General features: G+C 31.8%; 1 protein-coding gene across 6 annotated transcripts in view; it reads left to right on the top strand.

Annotated features, from left to right (window-relative positions):
- Nucleotides 1–7,806, top strand: part of LOC117114356 (PH and SEC7 domain-containing protein 3-like) — a 58,576-nt gene extending 50,770 nt beyond the window's left edge. For 3 of the 6 annotated variants that reach the window (XM_033258003.1, XM_033258002.1, XM_033258007.1), the window contains one exon: nucleotides 6,252–7,806. In XM_033258003.1, the coding sequence (XP_033113894.1) occupies nucleotides 6,252–6,341 (90 nt within the window). In that variant the 3' untranslated portion in view covers nucleotides 6,342–7,806. Of the gene's footprint in view, nucleotides 1–356; nucleotides 396–3,567; nucleotides 3,588–6,251 lie in introns of all 6 variants that reach the window. The other 3 variants (XM_033258005.1, XM_033258006.1, XM_033258004.1) reach the window with 3 other exon arrangements.
- The last annotated feature ends 6,541 nt before the right edge of the window (nucleotides 7,807–14,347 follow it).

Raw genomic sequence — 14,347 nt, 5'->3', positions numbered from 1 at the left:
TTATATGGTAAAGTAAATTAAACAACAGTAAAAAAAATGTTGATATAAAAATGAAACTATGATTTTAGCATGAACTGATTATAGATCATAATAGAGATAATAGAGGCTTGATACTAAATAGGCTTATCAGTATGAATAATAATATAAATAAAATAGATACTTATATAATTTTTGTTTTGGGCACGAAGTTATATGTAAATTTTGATATCAACAATTTTTATTTATATTAGTTTTCTTTGCCATCTATTATTTTAATTATGTTGGTAAGAATGTTGATTGTTATTCTTTTAGTTTACTTTTGTTCTTTCCTTTTCACTCTCACTCAGTTACTTTATTCTTTGCTTCTTACTACACAGCCTATTTTCGTCTAAATTTTCTTTTGTTTTCCTTAAAAGGTACTAGTATATTTTTTTCTCTTTGTGAACCAGCTTGTTACATTTTTAGCTTTATGCTGAAATTGATTAATTTTTATTTGCCATTAAATAAACAAAAACAATATTAGACAGACTGGACAAAATTTATCTAAAACAATATATTTTGTAAAGAAACAATTTTGAATTATTTACACATGTTAGAATATTACACAGCATGGGAATAAAATAAATATAAAATAAAATATATAAATATAAACTTATTATTAATAATTGTGTATCTAATATTTTATGGCAATTGAAATTAATCATTTTCATCATAACTAATTTGTTGAACAAGAACATTCCTTTGCTTGATGTCTTTTCTTTCCAAAACATTTTGTATTCCTTTTGTGTGTTTGTGGTAAATTCATTTCATTAAGAGAATAACTTAATATTCATAAAAGTAGCTATCATACAAGCTGCATGGAAAAAAAAACTAGAAAGTAAAAAGATTAAGATTTTGGATACATGTTTTATCCAGTTTGCATGAGCATTGGATTTTATAGTTTTACAACCTTTTTTAATGTTTTACCATTTAAGAATTAGTGGTATTTATTTAAAATAGGTTTAAAAAAAAAAAAAATTGGAGGAATACAAATTTGCAGGTTCAGAAAATTGATTTTAATTGATCATTGATCTTTACAGAAGAAATTTTGTTTCTGGTGCAATACAAATTCTTGCATAGAAAATTTAAAATTATTCTTTAAAATTGTTTGCATATAATTTTAGGTTGACATCAATCTATTACTAATTTTGAAGTACTATTTTACAAGCTGGTATCCAAGGAGATTTGCTTACATTATGATGTATATAGTATATATAAAATATATGTATAAATATAAATAGATGTACATAATGGTATATAAACTTCTTAATAGGATGCCAAAAAAAATTAGCTTACTGAAAAAAGAAAAAGATTTTTTTTAAAAAAGGAAGGCTTCAGATATCAAATATTATGATATACTTTTGTCCTGAAATTTTATGATCTTATCTATTTAGGATTTCTACAGTCCTTAATTTTTAAGGACATAGAGGGCCAATCAATTACCAGTAAATAAATAAATAAATAAATTTGTGCACCAATCCAGCAAAAGAAATATGCTAGCATTGAGGCTAGTATAGCTGCCTGAAATTGTTTTGTATACCGTTGTAAGCCGATTGCCCCAAAACTTAGCAACCATAATTTCTACAGTTAATAATGCTTTGTAAAATTCTTAAAAGGTTAGTAAAAATGAATAAGATTACAGTCCCTTATAAATATGTGTACATTTATATCTGTAGAAACCATACATTTTTTCTTTATTTTATTGCATGTAAGAAAACAAGTGTGGATTTTTCTTAACCTAGTAGAATACTGGTAGTTGTAGCTGTCAATGGACCATTCAAATTATGTTTCAAATGCAGAATTACAATTGCAAAGTTCTACCAAAGTGTGCTTTTTGTTTAAGTTACTGATGTTCAGATTACTGAATAGTTAGATCTCAAAAATAAGTTTCGAAAATATATTTTCTTGCTATATATAAGTTGAAAATGAAATTATTTCTTCAGTTTATTAACATATATGCATGCAATTACATTGTATGAAATATTTGTCAGCATTAATGCTCAAATGCATCTGGAAAGTATTATATTGCTTATATTTTTCTAAGGAGAGTGATATTTATTCATGATAGTTTATGCCAGGAACATACTCGCTGATTTTATCTGTCAGACTGCAGGAGACTTTGTTTGATCAAACATGGAAATAGAGTATTGTGTAACCCCCAGCCTATTGGATAGTTTGCTAAGGTCCTACAAAATGCTAGCATATAAGTATGTAAATGTGTATTTGTGGGAAGCGTGCATTTCTGGCGCTGTTCTGATGTGTCAATTTTTAAGTTTGATTGACTCACTCCAGACAGGTCCATTGACATGATGAGATAAACATATTGATCAACAGTGTTTGCTGAGTTTGATAGACAAATATCTCAGAGTATCTGCAAAGCTTTACTGTTGAAATTAGTATTATAGAGGCTTATAAACTTGCTTATTATTGTCAATGAAATAAGATTGAAAGTGGTGATAAAGCAGTGATGGTGATTTATTTCAAAATGCAGAAAGCAAGTGCAAAAATGTAACTAATACAGAGGAATCATTTGTGTTTTTTTAACGCATTGCTTCTGACATGTCTTGTAAATATCTACAAAGAATGAAATATATCTAACCAAGGTTTATTAAAACATGGTGTTTTTGCTTCACATAAAACTGATATTTTGTCTAATATTTTTGTGTGGTTTAGATTTTCAATCTAGGGTTTAACTTTTATTACTCCTGTTTTGGGAGTTTTAAAAAGCAACAGTTTACTGCTCATACTTCATGCTCAAAACCAAATATTATTTGTAATTCTAAATTGCTAACAATTCCTTAGAATAGTTACATACATATACCTTTCTGATTTGTAGGCAAAACAGGATGATGGCAAATGTAAATATATATCTGTTACTCCTTACAAACATGTTTCCAAATTGTATAATATTATTTTCAACTAACATAACAACTAAAACATAACATGTTATCTATTTTTTATGTATAAATTTATGTGTTTACAAACAAGTATTTTACATAAAAGTGATCAAGAAAAACAACTTATTGAACTGATTTTAGGGGGTCTAGTAAACTAGAGGTTACAGCTGTGCCAACTATGATCACAAACAAGAAGCAGTCAGCAGAAGGCTCTTTGGATGAAAATACATATCATAAATGATATCACAGTTATTTACATTCTGCTGATTCAAACTTTGACTGGAGAAGAATGTGGAATAATAATCTAATAACAAATATGGTTTCTGAGTGTTTCTGAATTGACACAGTACAAGTTACCAGGAATCTGTACACATTGGTTTAATCAAGAATTCAGCTTAAATTCTCACTACAATCTGTCATTTGCATTTATGCCAGTGACTGTTTGCTGGAAATGGAAATCTGGTGACAATGAAGTAAACTTACTTATCCTTAAACCAAAAACAATAGCTACAATAAAGTTAAAAACTAACATAAACCATTTTAAAACTGTAAAAGAAAAAAAAAGAACAGAAAATGTCATCTTAATGCCATTCAACATCAACATTTCTCCCCTTTATTTTGATGCTTCAATTATTTTACATTATCAATCAAGATTTAAAGATAATTACCCAAGTAAGTGGTGCATGTTATTTTGTAGTTTTTTGTTGGCAAATAAATAAAAAACATGTTTGTCGTCCCCATCATATGTTCATTTATCCTTGGTCTGCCTGCTGTAGGTTTCAGTATTCATGGGCAAGCCACCGAAAAAAATCTCCAAGAAATTCTTACATTCTCATAATGAATGAGTACCGGGGTCCGGATTTATAAAACTAGAAATCAGCTTAAATTCGTCTGAAGTCCATTTTTTTTAGCTTAAGTCAGATTTATCGATATTGCTTTAATTGCTTTGCTTAATTTTAAAAGTTGCTTCAAATTAAAAAGTCGATTGTACGCATGCGCCATCTAAGACAATTTTTAAGCTAAGATTTTACTAAGATGGTTTGATATTTGCTTAGGAACTTTTTTGACTTCAGACATTTGCTAAGCTGAGATTGATAAATCCTGGGCCTGGGTCCTTAGGCCTGGCTTAAGCCTACCGTATAATATATGTTTCAATATTGGCTGTGGTGCTTATAACATTTTTGGGGGTTTAAGTATGGCACTTTTTCAAGAGTGGTGCTTATTTGAAAGTGGCGCTTATTACAAATTGTTTTAGTACTAAAATTGTACTATATAATGTGGGGCTTTCTGACTTGAAACAGAAACTAAACATGTTTTTTTTTTTATTTTGCCTTATTTAAAAGTAAATTATGATTGTTGATAAGAAACGCATGCTTTAACCATTTCTAGAATTTTGTTTTTCATTGTTTTTTTTTGTAAGTTAGCATTCTTTAATGTTGCTTTGCATTGTTGCATTTGTTTGGTTTTTGTAAAGTTTGTCAGGGAACCATTGCATGAATTTGTTTAAGGTTATTTGTAATCGGAAATAACATATATTCTACAACTCTACAAAACAAGCTGCAAGCTTTTTCATTTTTGTAAATAGGTGTATAAATTAAGTTCCATTCACACTACCAAGTTTCATGTGACAAGTACCAAGTGACATTCTCAAGATATTTGTCACAGACAGATTTGTTAGTGTGGACAGAATATAACACTGGTCTCAAAAGCATCATTACCATCTTCATCAGCAAATCATCATCAATTTCATAATCATCATTGTCATCGTTATCTTTATTTATTATTTTTCCCTAAAACATTGTCATGATGAATGTTTTCAACTCGGTACAGCTAGCCAGAAAGTAATTTCAACTGAATGGGACATACTCAATATCATGTATATTGCATGATTCCTGCTGTTAATTCTTTGATTCATAATACCATGCAGTATTCTTACATGTTGTAGAACCTACTAGTCTTAATGTTGTTGAGTTGAATAATGTGCTTTTTTGGGGGCCCTTCTGGAATTATGTCCCTTTGCAATATTCCTTAATTGTTCTTGTGTTTGTGATTTTCATTGTTCGTTTTGTATTTTTATCTAAGCTTGTTATCTCAGTATTGAGTGAAAAATCAAATTGTTCCATGTGCATGAATTCGCATGAGCTTTGATATGCAAATTAGGACAGGTGGTTTAGTTAAAATAATTGTAGTAGAATTTCTATTGTAGAAAATTGTATTGTGGTTACAACTAATAAAGGGTGAATACAGGATTTATTTATTTTTTTTTTAAGACACAAAGGGCTCTTTGGCATTTACTAAATTGCAAATTTTGATGGGATGAATCTGCCCTATGCCTTGTATCCTTGGTTTCATTTTTACCAAAGTCTTGCATGTTTCTGGTATTATAAACTTGCTATACTGCCCTCAACACATGCATGTTTCTTTGCTTGCTCATAGGCCGACACAAATTTATGTATACCAGATATTTTCTGTTTGTGTGGACAATTTATATTTCATATATACACTTCTGGCTAATGGTTATGTATTTTAAATGGAAAGTATGCATTAATATTTCATATTTTCCATGAAAATATTATTGTTATATTTATTTTAATGGAAGATAATAAATATAGATATTTGTATATTTCTGCTCTGCTGTCAGTTTTTAGTACCAACAATGTTTTTGTGCATGGAATTTTCCTCATTATATTTTGAACTGCATTCCTTGCCTTTCATACATCTTCACTTATTTACTTCACATTTCTTTTAAATTTATACAATCACATGCAAACTGCTTTATCTTCAGTCTTTGTTACCCTTTCGCCTCCATCTTAACATTTTCTTCTTTTATCCGTCTTGTACTTTGAATATCAAGGTGGAAGAAATGTATGTATGTTTATACAATTGACTTGCTTAGAGGCTTGATTAACTACTTTAACATTTAACACTACTAACAATGCAACAGCATACAATTTGACTTACTTGATTTCATAAGCATTAATTAACATGATAGATATTTAATGAGTTTAACATTAGTGACTTTGAATTTTAAGTCCTGCCCAGGCTATGAAATTTTATTTGACCAAAAACCTGTTGTATGCCCGTATATAGTCATGATGCACCTATATATGGTCATGGTGTGATGACATCATGACCATATTTGGGCATGTCACATGTTTTTTTTTCAAATATAATTTGATATTCTGGACAGGGCTAGAACATGCTGATGTCATCATTTAACATTAAATCTAAATGTAGCTTCATCATACATTATAGTTTATATTATTTTTATTGCAGTTAATAATAAATTAATTATAATGATGGCTGATAAAATTGTTTTGTCATATTTCTCTTTAGGTTTACAGACTAGCCTCTTCCCCGGGACGTCTGAAGAACGTTCAACCTCCGCTGCCCCTTAATGTTGAGGACGAGGAAACATATTTGTAATTTTGTATTTGCAGACTGACGCACGTTAGACCAAGTTTTCGGTGAACGGTTTAAAAAAAAAGATCTGTTGAGAATTTTTTGAGCAAAGTTAAACAAGATTTCAGCTCTGTGCTTGTGCAAGTTTCTTAAAAGCGTACATAGCTTCAAGGAAAGCATATTGCAGAAAAAAAATAGGCAGTAGTCTCTATACACACTGTTATGAGAAAGATCACTTTCTTGGGATATAAAGTATATTTAGCCAGGATATACTGTATACAGTCAGTGGCGGCTCTAGGATACATCTTCTGGGGAGGGGTTGGTGGTTGTGACAAGCTGTCCGACAGGGGGCCTTGAGCTTGTATCGCTGAGGAGTGGGAGTGTGGAAATGGGATTTTTTATAAATAGGGACCTCTGGATGGCCAGAAATGACATTCTAGAACTGTGAAAGTCATGTTTTGGTTTGGTGTAGGTCTATTTAAAAATTTTATTGGTCCGACGGCCAGTGAGGCCTTGATGTGTCTGATGGGGGCTTAGGCTTACCCAAGCCCCCCCCCCCACCCCCTGGCTCCGCCACTGTATACAGCATACATGTATTTTGTATGTTAAGAAATATACATGAATATTTAATCCTTTTGTTTGAATATATAATTATTAAAAGTAATTCTAGCACCATATGAATACTGTATATTTAATTTATGTAATAAAAAAATGTTTTTAATTATGCAAAACTTTCTACAATTCTGACTCTGGTAGTTGTACAAATGTTTGCATAAGTTGCAAACTTTATATAGTTTTATTATGTTGGGTTATGGCATAATATTTAAAAACCATATTATTTAATATATGGTCTGAAATAACGTATAACTTTTATTCAAAAACTATAGTTCAACTGAATACATTTTACTGTACAGTCTTGTGTGTATACAGTTAACAAAAGGAAACTAAAACAGAACATACCACCTACGTATACAGTATTTATATAATGCTATATTTATTTCTTTGTCAACAAATACATACATTCAGCATAATTCCTACTGTACAGAAAATACTTTAATTTTAGTCACTTTATTGTCAATACATACACAAGACAGTCGTGATTCTATGAAGATCGCCACAGCGAGTGTGCAACAGATTCTTTTTAATGATGAACCTTCGGGCTGCCACCAACAATTAGCAGACAGCTTCACGACGTATAGCGCTAACAGGAAGCGCAGTTGGATTCAACACAGTGAATGTCCGCAGCTTTACATGCAATGAATCAATTAAAATATTAAAAATATAGATAATATATATCGTAATCAAAATCTGTCATTTGCTAATTTTAATGAGATGCAGTTTCGCATTTTTGTCAAATTATCTAGAATTATTCTTAAGTAACTTAAAGTAAAACAAAAAACAATTTGTGTACCTCTGTAATTTTTGAATACATAGCTTTTCAGTATATCACTATTACTTTGTGATCCGAAAAATTAAATTCATTATCATTGAATTTTGATTGACATTTGTCAGTTTGGTAGAGATGGTGGTTCATCATTTGTTTTAATCTTATATTTGAGGCTTGCCATGCTAACACCAGCATTAGTGACCATTACAAGAAAATTGACTTAATATACTCATATTTTCCACATTTTAAAAGCATAGGCCCAGGTCATTCTGGAATTGACTTATTATTGCCAAAGTTATGAGTAAAAGTATTACAGCTTTTCTGTACTGAAGTATACAATACTGGTACATTCTAATGCTGATTACTCAGTTTAACATTTAGCGACAGCAGGCTGGTTTTTGGTGTGGCCAGACAGTATATGTGGCAAAGACAAGCCAAACCAGTCACTCGTTGTAAAAATCGACTTTGAGTTATTAATACATTGTTAGATAGTAAAATAATAGCTATAAAATGGTAAAAAAATCATTGAAATCGGACATTTCCTTATGAAGTTACAAGCGTTTAAACATAGAGCTGTTTAAAGAACAATATATGAGAAGTCAGCCTTCAAAGTTTATGATTTCAGGCATTTCTCATGCAGAAATGATCATTAAATCCTTAAAAAGTGTTGTTTTAACATTAAAAATGTGGAAAAATAACAGCATAGAATGATGTATAGATATGTAAAGGTTAGTTTAGTATAATAAAATAGATTTTATAAAAATTTGACATTCCAGCATATTTTGGCCATTTTCTCTGAAACAGGATTTGCGACGAGTGACTGGTTTGGCTTGTCTTTGCCACATATATCTTTAAAAGGATTACCCGTGCAGCTGTTTTATCCTGTAGCATTCAAATCCAATGGTAATCACAATAATTTGTCTATGGATCCAATTCCAAAGACTTCCTATATTTACTACATTTTTTTTTTTTTTTAATTCTGCCTCAATCAATGTAAACTTGAACATTCATAAAATTGATAACTACTGAAAATTCCTAATAGACTCATGCTCACAAGCAAGTCAAATTTAGTTTGACATTCATAGGAAAATATTAATGTTAGATATTGCTGAGTAACAGTCATCCATACTTCAAGCATTGACTGAGGTTGCTAGTACCTGTAATCAAATTTCGCAACTTGTCATGAGATGTAAACGCCCCCAGATACAAATTAATTCATACAAATCAACAGTCATACCCATCTGAAGTCATAATCACATTATACATTTTTTTGGTACATACAGTTGTTCATTTCTTCTAGTAGGTTGCAGCTTACAGATATGAAATAATCCTCTTTTACATAACTTATAATAGTCACTCTTAAAATGGTCTTTAGCAGGTTTGGTCTCTAATTAGATGAATAAAGATAAAGAAAGTAGTGTTTAATTTGAGGGGTCTTTAATATAGAGGGAGACCTGTGATAAATTCTGTAAAATATTACCTACATAATATATTAAAAAAACAAAACATGAAATTGTCATTCAAACGATCAAATAGGTTATCCCATCAACTTCCATCGAGACACTGATCTAAAAAATTGTATTTTTAAAATTTTACAAACTTTTTACTACGAAAATTCCTAAAACCAGTCAATTCATAAGTCTATGTGCAGGATTTAGAATGGTATTATTTATGCATTGAGTTTTGTGCACACTATCAAACTTTCTTTGACAAAAAATGTCAAAATATTTAGTCATGATGTGCCTATATATGGTCATGAGGTGATGTAATCATGACCATATTTAGACATAGGGCTTTAGTTGTTTTACTCATTTTGATATTAAAGTGAAAGGTAATAACTTACCTAAATATATACAAAGTTTTCTTATTTATGTTTTATTGTGATATTTTAAATCTTGACTGGCAGATTACCATTATATGTTTACCATAGTTATAATATAAGTCAATTTCTTTGCACTAAATCAAGGTAGTTGATATTTAGAAACCTATTCGTTTACACAGCATTTTTGTAACAATTGTTTAAGGGCGCACTTCAGTCTTAACCTTGTGGATAGGCAAAATCGAGCTACAGCCAGTAAAATAAAATAAAATTGGTATTAGCTCACTTGTGTACTGTTAATGAAGCATTTTATTTTTGTAACTATTTAAGATAATTCTTTGCTCATTAATAAGAACAGTGGCATATTTATGAGAATTGATGGAGAGGGGATTGTGGAGGATTAAGAGCTTAGGGAAATTGAATAAACCTACATGGAAAATGCTGGTGGAATGAGTTTTATGAGGTTATGTTTAATTACATGAGTGTGGTTTTTTTTTTTTGCGACAAGGGCCCAAACTTTCCGGGGTACACCCCCCGCCCATGCCCCCCTGATATGCTACTGGCATTAATTCTATATTTTATGATATAATACTTATATATTCAAATTTACTGCTATTATTTTTGTTTGTGTTCAACTTGGAATTTTTATATTTCAGAATTATTTTGATGTTAGCTACCAAGCTGTACATTATAATTTTTGTGTGGTTCGTCAGATGTGCAATAAATTAATTTTTTTATGCGGATTCAGATTAGGCATTGGAGAATAATATGAAAAATAGAGAATGCCTGAGAACCATAATGGCAACTCATGACATCCAACCCTCCAATGAAAAAGAGAGCACTGAATGATGAATACAGAATACTCAATTCATCTTGGGGAGAGGATGCAACTTGGGGATGGTAGGGGAATAAAATCTGAGGCCAAGGGGTACTTAAATATTCTGGTTCCAAAAATCTATTTGTCTTTTGTTTTAATGATACTGTATATCTCTACCTCCCTCCGAATTTGATAACCAAGGTATTGTTATGAGAACGCATTCTTTACTTAAGTACATTAGATTTGTATTGTTACTGAATTTCTAGACAATCATAACTTCCAAATATTATTTCTAGTTATATGATTACATATTTTTGTCACAGTGGATATTTTGAAAATTCCCAATTAATTTAGTATAGTTCCGTTTTGTTGAATATGAATATTTTAATAGTTTGGTGCCTTTCAAAAAATTGCCTGTATGCAATTATGACTATTGCTGTGTAATAAATTAATTATTTGTACTTATTACAAATGATTTGCATAATGTTGTAACATAAAATAAAAGCAAACTAGTGAAGCTGTGAAAAGAAAGAAGTGTGTGTAATGTATATCGATGTCATCAATATTTTATCACATAGAAACTAGCATTTTGAAGTAAATTTTTATGAAATTATCAATGATATAGTGATTTTTGGTTTAATTATTCAATCACTTTAATTACTCAGTCACACACACTTTAAAATACTTTTCACACTATGTTTTTTACACCATGTACGCTGTGCATTGTGGAGGCCCTTCAATTACTCATTACTATATATACTAAATTAGACAATATATACTATATACAATATCTCCTTTCTTGTCAAAATATAACTATCAGGTGCCAGGAACTTCCCACAAATCAGGAGTGGCGCCAATAGGGGTTGGTGAAGCTGCTCCCCTCCGCCCATCAAAAAGAAAAAACAATTCTTCAGGGGGTATATGTATTTTTGTACATGCGTCATTTAGGTTGATTATAAATAAGCATTTGAAAAGTTGTTATAGTTTCCGGAACAATTTCTCCTAGAGATTCTGACTGAACGACGCCCGACAACGCCTACTTACGCTCTCGTCAGGAACATTGACCCCCTCCCCCACCCCTAAGTCAGCAATCCTGGTACACCCCCTGCCACAAACCTACATGGTTACGTTTATTTTGCGCTACGATTGTTTAGACCTTGACAACAACAGCAGAATTGTTACAGCTTGCATTAAGTCATGAAGTGAAACAATTTGTTTTCGATTTACAGACATTTTACTACAATAATCCCAAATGACTGTGAGCCAATTTAGGAATTGTTGACATTATTTTCTCAAATATACAAATTAAGATAGTTAATGTATAAGCTTAACACAGGCAATAATATCAGTTCACACAATGTGAAATCAAGATATAAATGCTGCCTTGTTGTTGCCCAACAATTTATATATGCAGGCACGTCTGAAATATTTTATTGTTATGTCTAATAACTTGGCAGGAAGAAAAAATTAGTTGAGAAAAGTCATCTGGTGCAGTGTCATATTGTAATGTCTAATAAATTGGCAGCATATCGTGAGTTTGAGAAAAGTCATCTGGTGCAGTGTGATGACCTTTAATTGACAGCACCACGTACAATTTTTTTTTTTTTTTTTTTTTTTTTGGGCAGATAATTTTTATGCTAGATGTACATCGATTGTTGGTTTCTAATTGCTACATCTTCCAGAACATTCAACTACCGGTACGAATTATTATTGCAAATATTTTCATAACAACCCAAAAAGAAAGAGAATATTGTTTGGCGGGAAATACCTACCGGTATAGGTCTACATACAGAAACAATAAAAATGAGTAGTTGCATACATATTCTTTTTTCCATGAATCGATGAACTTCAAAGAAAGGGGAGTGGGGGTGCTCCCCAGGAAAAATTTTGATTCCTAGATGGCGGAAAATGAGCTTTTCCGACTTCTGAGGTGTCTTTTATGGGTCATCCGTTATTTTCATCATTTTCACGAGCGTACAAAACGTATGCTGTGGGGAGGGGGTTGAAGGTGTGTGTACGCTTTTCAAAAAGTACAAAAATAACGATTTGGAAATGTTAGCTTACGTTTTTGTACCAATTGACGAGTAAAAGTTTATCAATAATTGTTTATACATAGCGTCATCTTGCATCGTTGATTAACGATGTATTGGTTAAAGCAGTGTGTAGCCTACTTATAAACAATTTCGAAATACAAGGGAAATGCACTCTAGCCAGGGGCGGATCCAGGATATGAAATAGGGTGGCTCAAAATGTCTCAAAAAACCCCAACATCAAAAGGGGTCCTGAGGAATTCCCCCGGGAAAATTTTGATTCCTAGATGGCCGGAAATGAGCTTTCCCGACTTCTGAGGAGTTTTTAATGGCCTTTAAGCTCTTCAAAATTCAAGGGTTTCTCCTCTTGAAAAAAGATCAGGTAATTTTATTTCATTTTTTAGGCCATTATATAGAGAAAAAAATCAAAGACATAAGCAATATATTATTATATTACAACAATATTGCGTAGAACACACTTTCGTACATAGGCCTACATTATTACGACATTGAACCAAAACAGTTTGTATAATATTATTTAATTGAAGGCTAGTTGGGCTAACCATAGTTTAGCCCAACTAGCCCCGCCCCGTCAACTTCCCCCCAGCCCCGTCAGTCACGCATAAAAATAAAAATTGAGAAGAGTTAAAGAGAAGAAAGAAAGAGAGGAAAAAAGGAAGTGTACCCATTAGTTCAGTGACGGATCCAGCAGAGGGCGAAAGGAGAGCTCGATTATTTTACCACTCACTAATTTTGAATTTTCTATTGATTGTCAACGAACACAACGCTATTATCCCCGACGCATCAATCAGGATGTAAAAAGGCCAAAAGGCGGAGACCTAAAGACAGAGTTTTTTTAGCCAGAAAGTAGTACCCAGCTATAGAACAACTATCCATGCTCAGCATGGAGTAACGCCTACTGTACGTGTTCTCGTTCGAAAATCTGCAGGCCACCGACTCTTTATAATGATTTTGATAAACAATCATAATTCTCTGTACTATCTACTAAACATTTAACGAATGAACTTCCTTGTGTTGTGGTCATATTTTAGACTGTTATATTTTTTAAAGAAGACTATTTAGTAAACAACATGAAATTCCGACGTCGGTGCATGCATAAAACGTATAATTTCATGAAATTTGGATATAGAGCGGACTTCCTTATGATTTAGGCCTAAGGAGATATAAATGTATACGGGTCTGAACTTTGTAGGTGACAAAGTGTTCTTCCTTATGTTGTGGTATATTAGAATATAATATCATTAAAGACTATTCAACAAACAACATGAAACATAGATCAAACTTTTAGGTTAAAATTTCCGCTTCCGAGCATGCATATAACGTAATTTTTTAGATATATGATATTTTCATGACAGTCGAGAATATACTGATTATATAACTTATAGATAATTACTGTTGTCCGATTGTGTGCATTGAAAATGTGATGACGATCGGGATACGGGCCTCGGTTGACACTCATATCAAAGGGCCTGTTAATTAACCTTGCACAGGAGCCTGTCGTCACCTGCTACAATGCCTTCGCCTCCTTATCATTATCACATCATCTTCATCATCGCAATTATTAATTGTCCACACTAAAATGGGGGAAATCTATTAATTCAGTGTGTATTCATTCATCAATGGAAGTCTCGTAATGCACGTAAGTAAATTTCTCAGCATCTAGAAAAAACAAAACTCTGCGAAGCTGGAGAACCCCAAGACTACTGCAAACCACCCCCACCCCTACGTCTAAAATAATCTTCCCGCGACGGAACAAGCAAACATTAGGTTTTCTTCCCATGACCCCGCCCACTCAGGGGACACTGTTAAATTATATACATAAATCATCAAAGAAAGGTAAATACAGTGTTCGAATAAAGGACATAATAATACATCGTGTAGCATAGCTCTCAAGGAATGTAGTCCTGTAAATAAATGAATAAAGAAATTGTGTAATAAAATGCCTCTGGCGGGATA

This window comes from Anneissia japonica, unplaced genomic scaffold (assembly GCF_011630105.1).
Source record: "Anneissia japonica isolate Jap-2015-1 unplaced genomic scaffold, ASM1163010v1 scaffold1231_len1163931_cov198, whole genome shotgun sequence".
In the NCBI taxonomy this organism is placed as follows: Eukaryota; Metazoa; Echinodermata; class Crinoidea; order Comatulida; family Comatulidae; genus Anneissia; species Anneissia japonica.
Note: the sequence above shows the minus strand (reverse complement) of the source record. Positions and strands in the feature narration are given on the sequence as shown.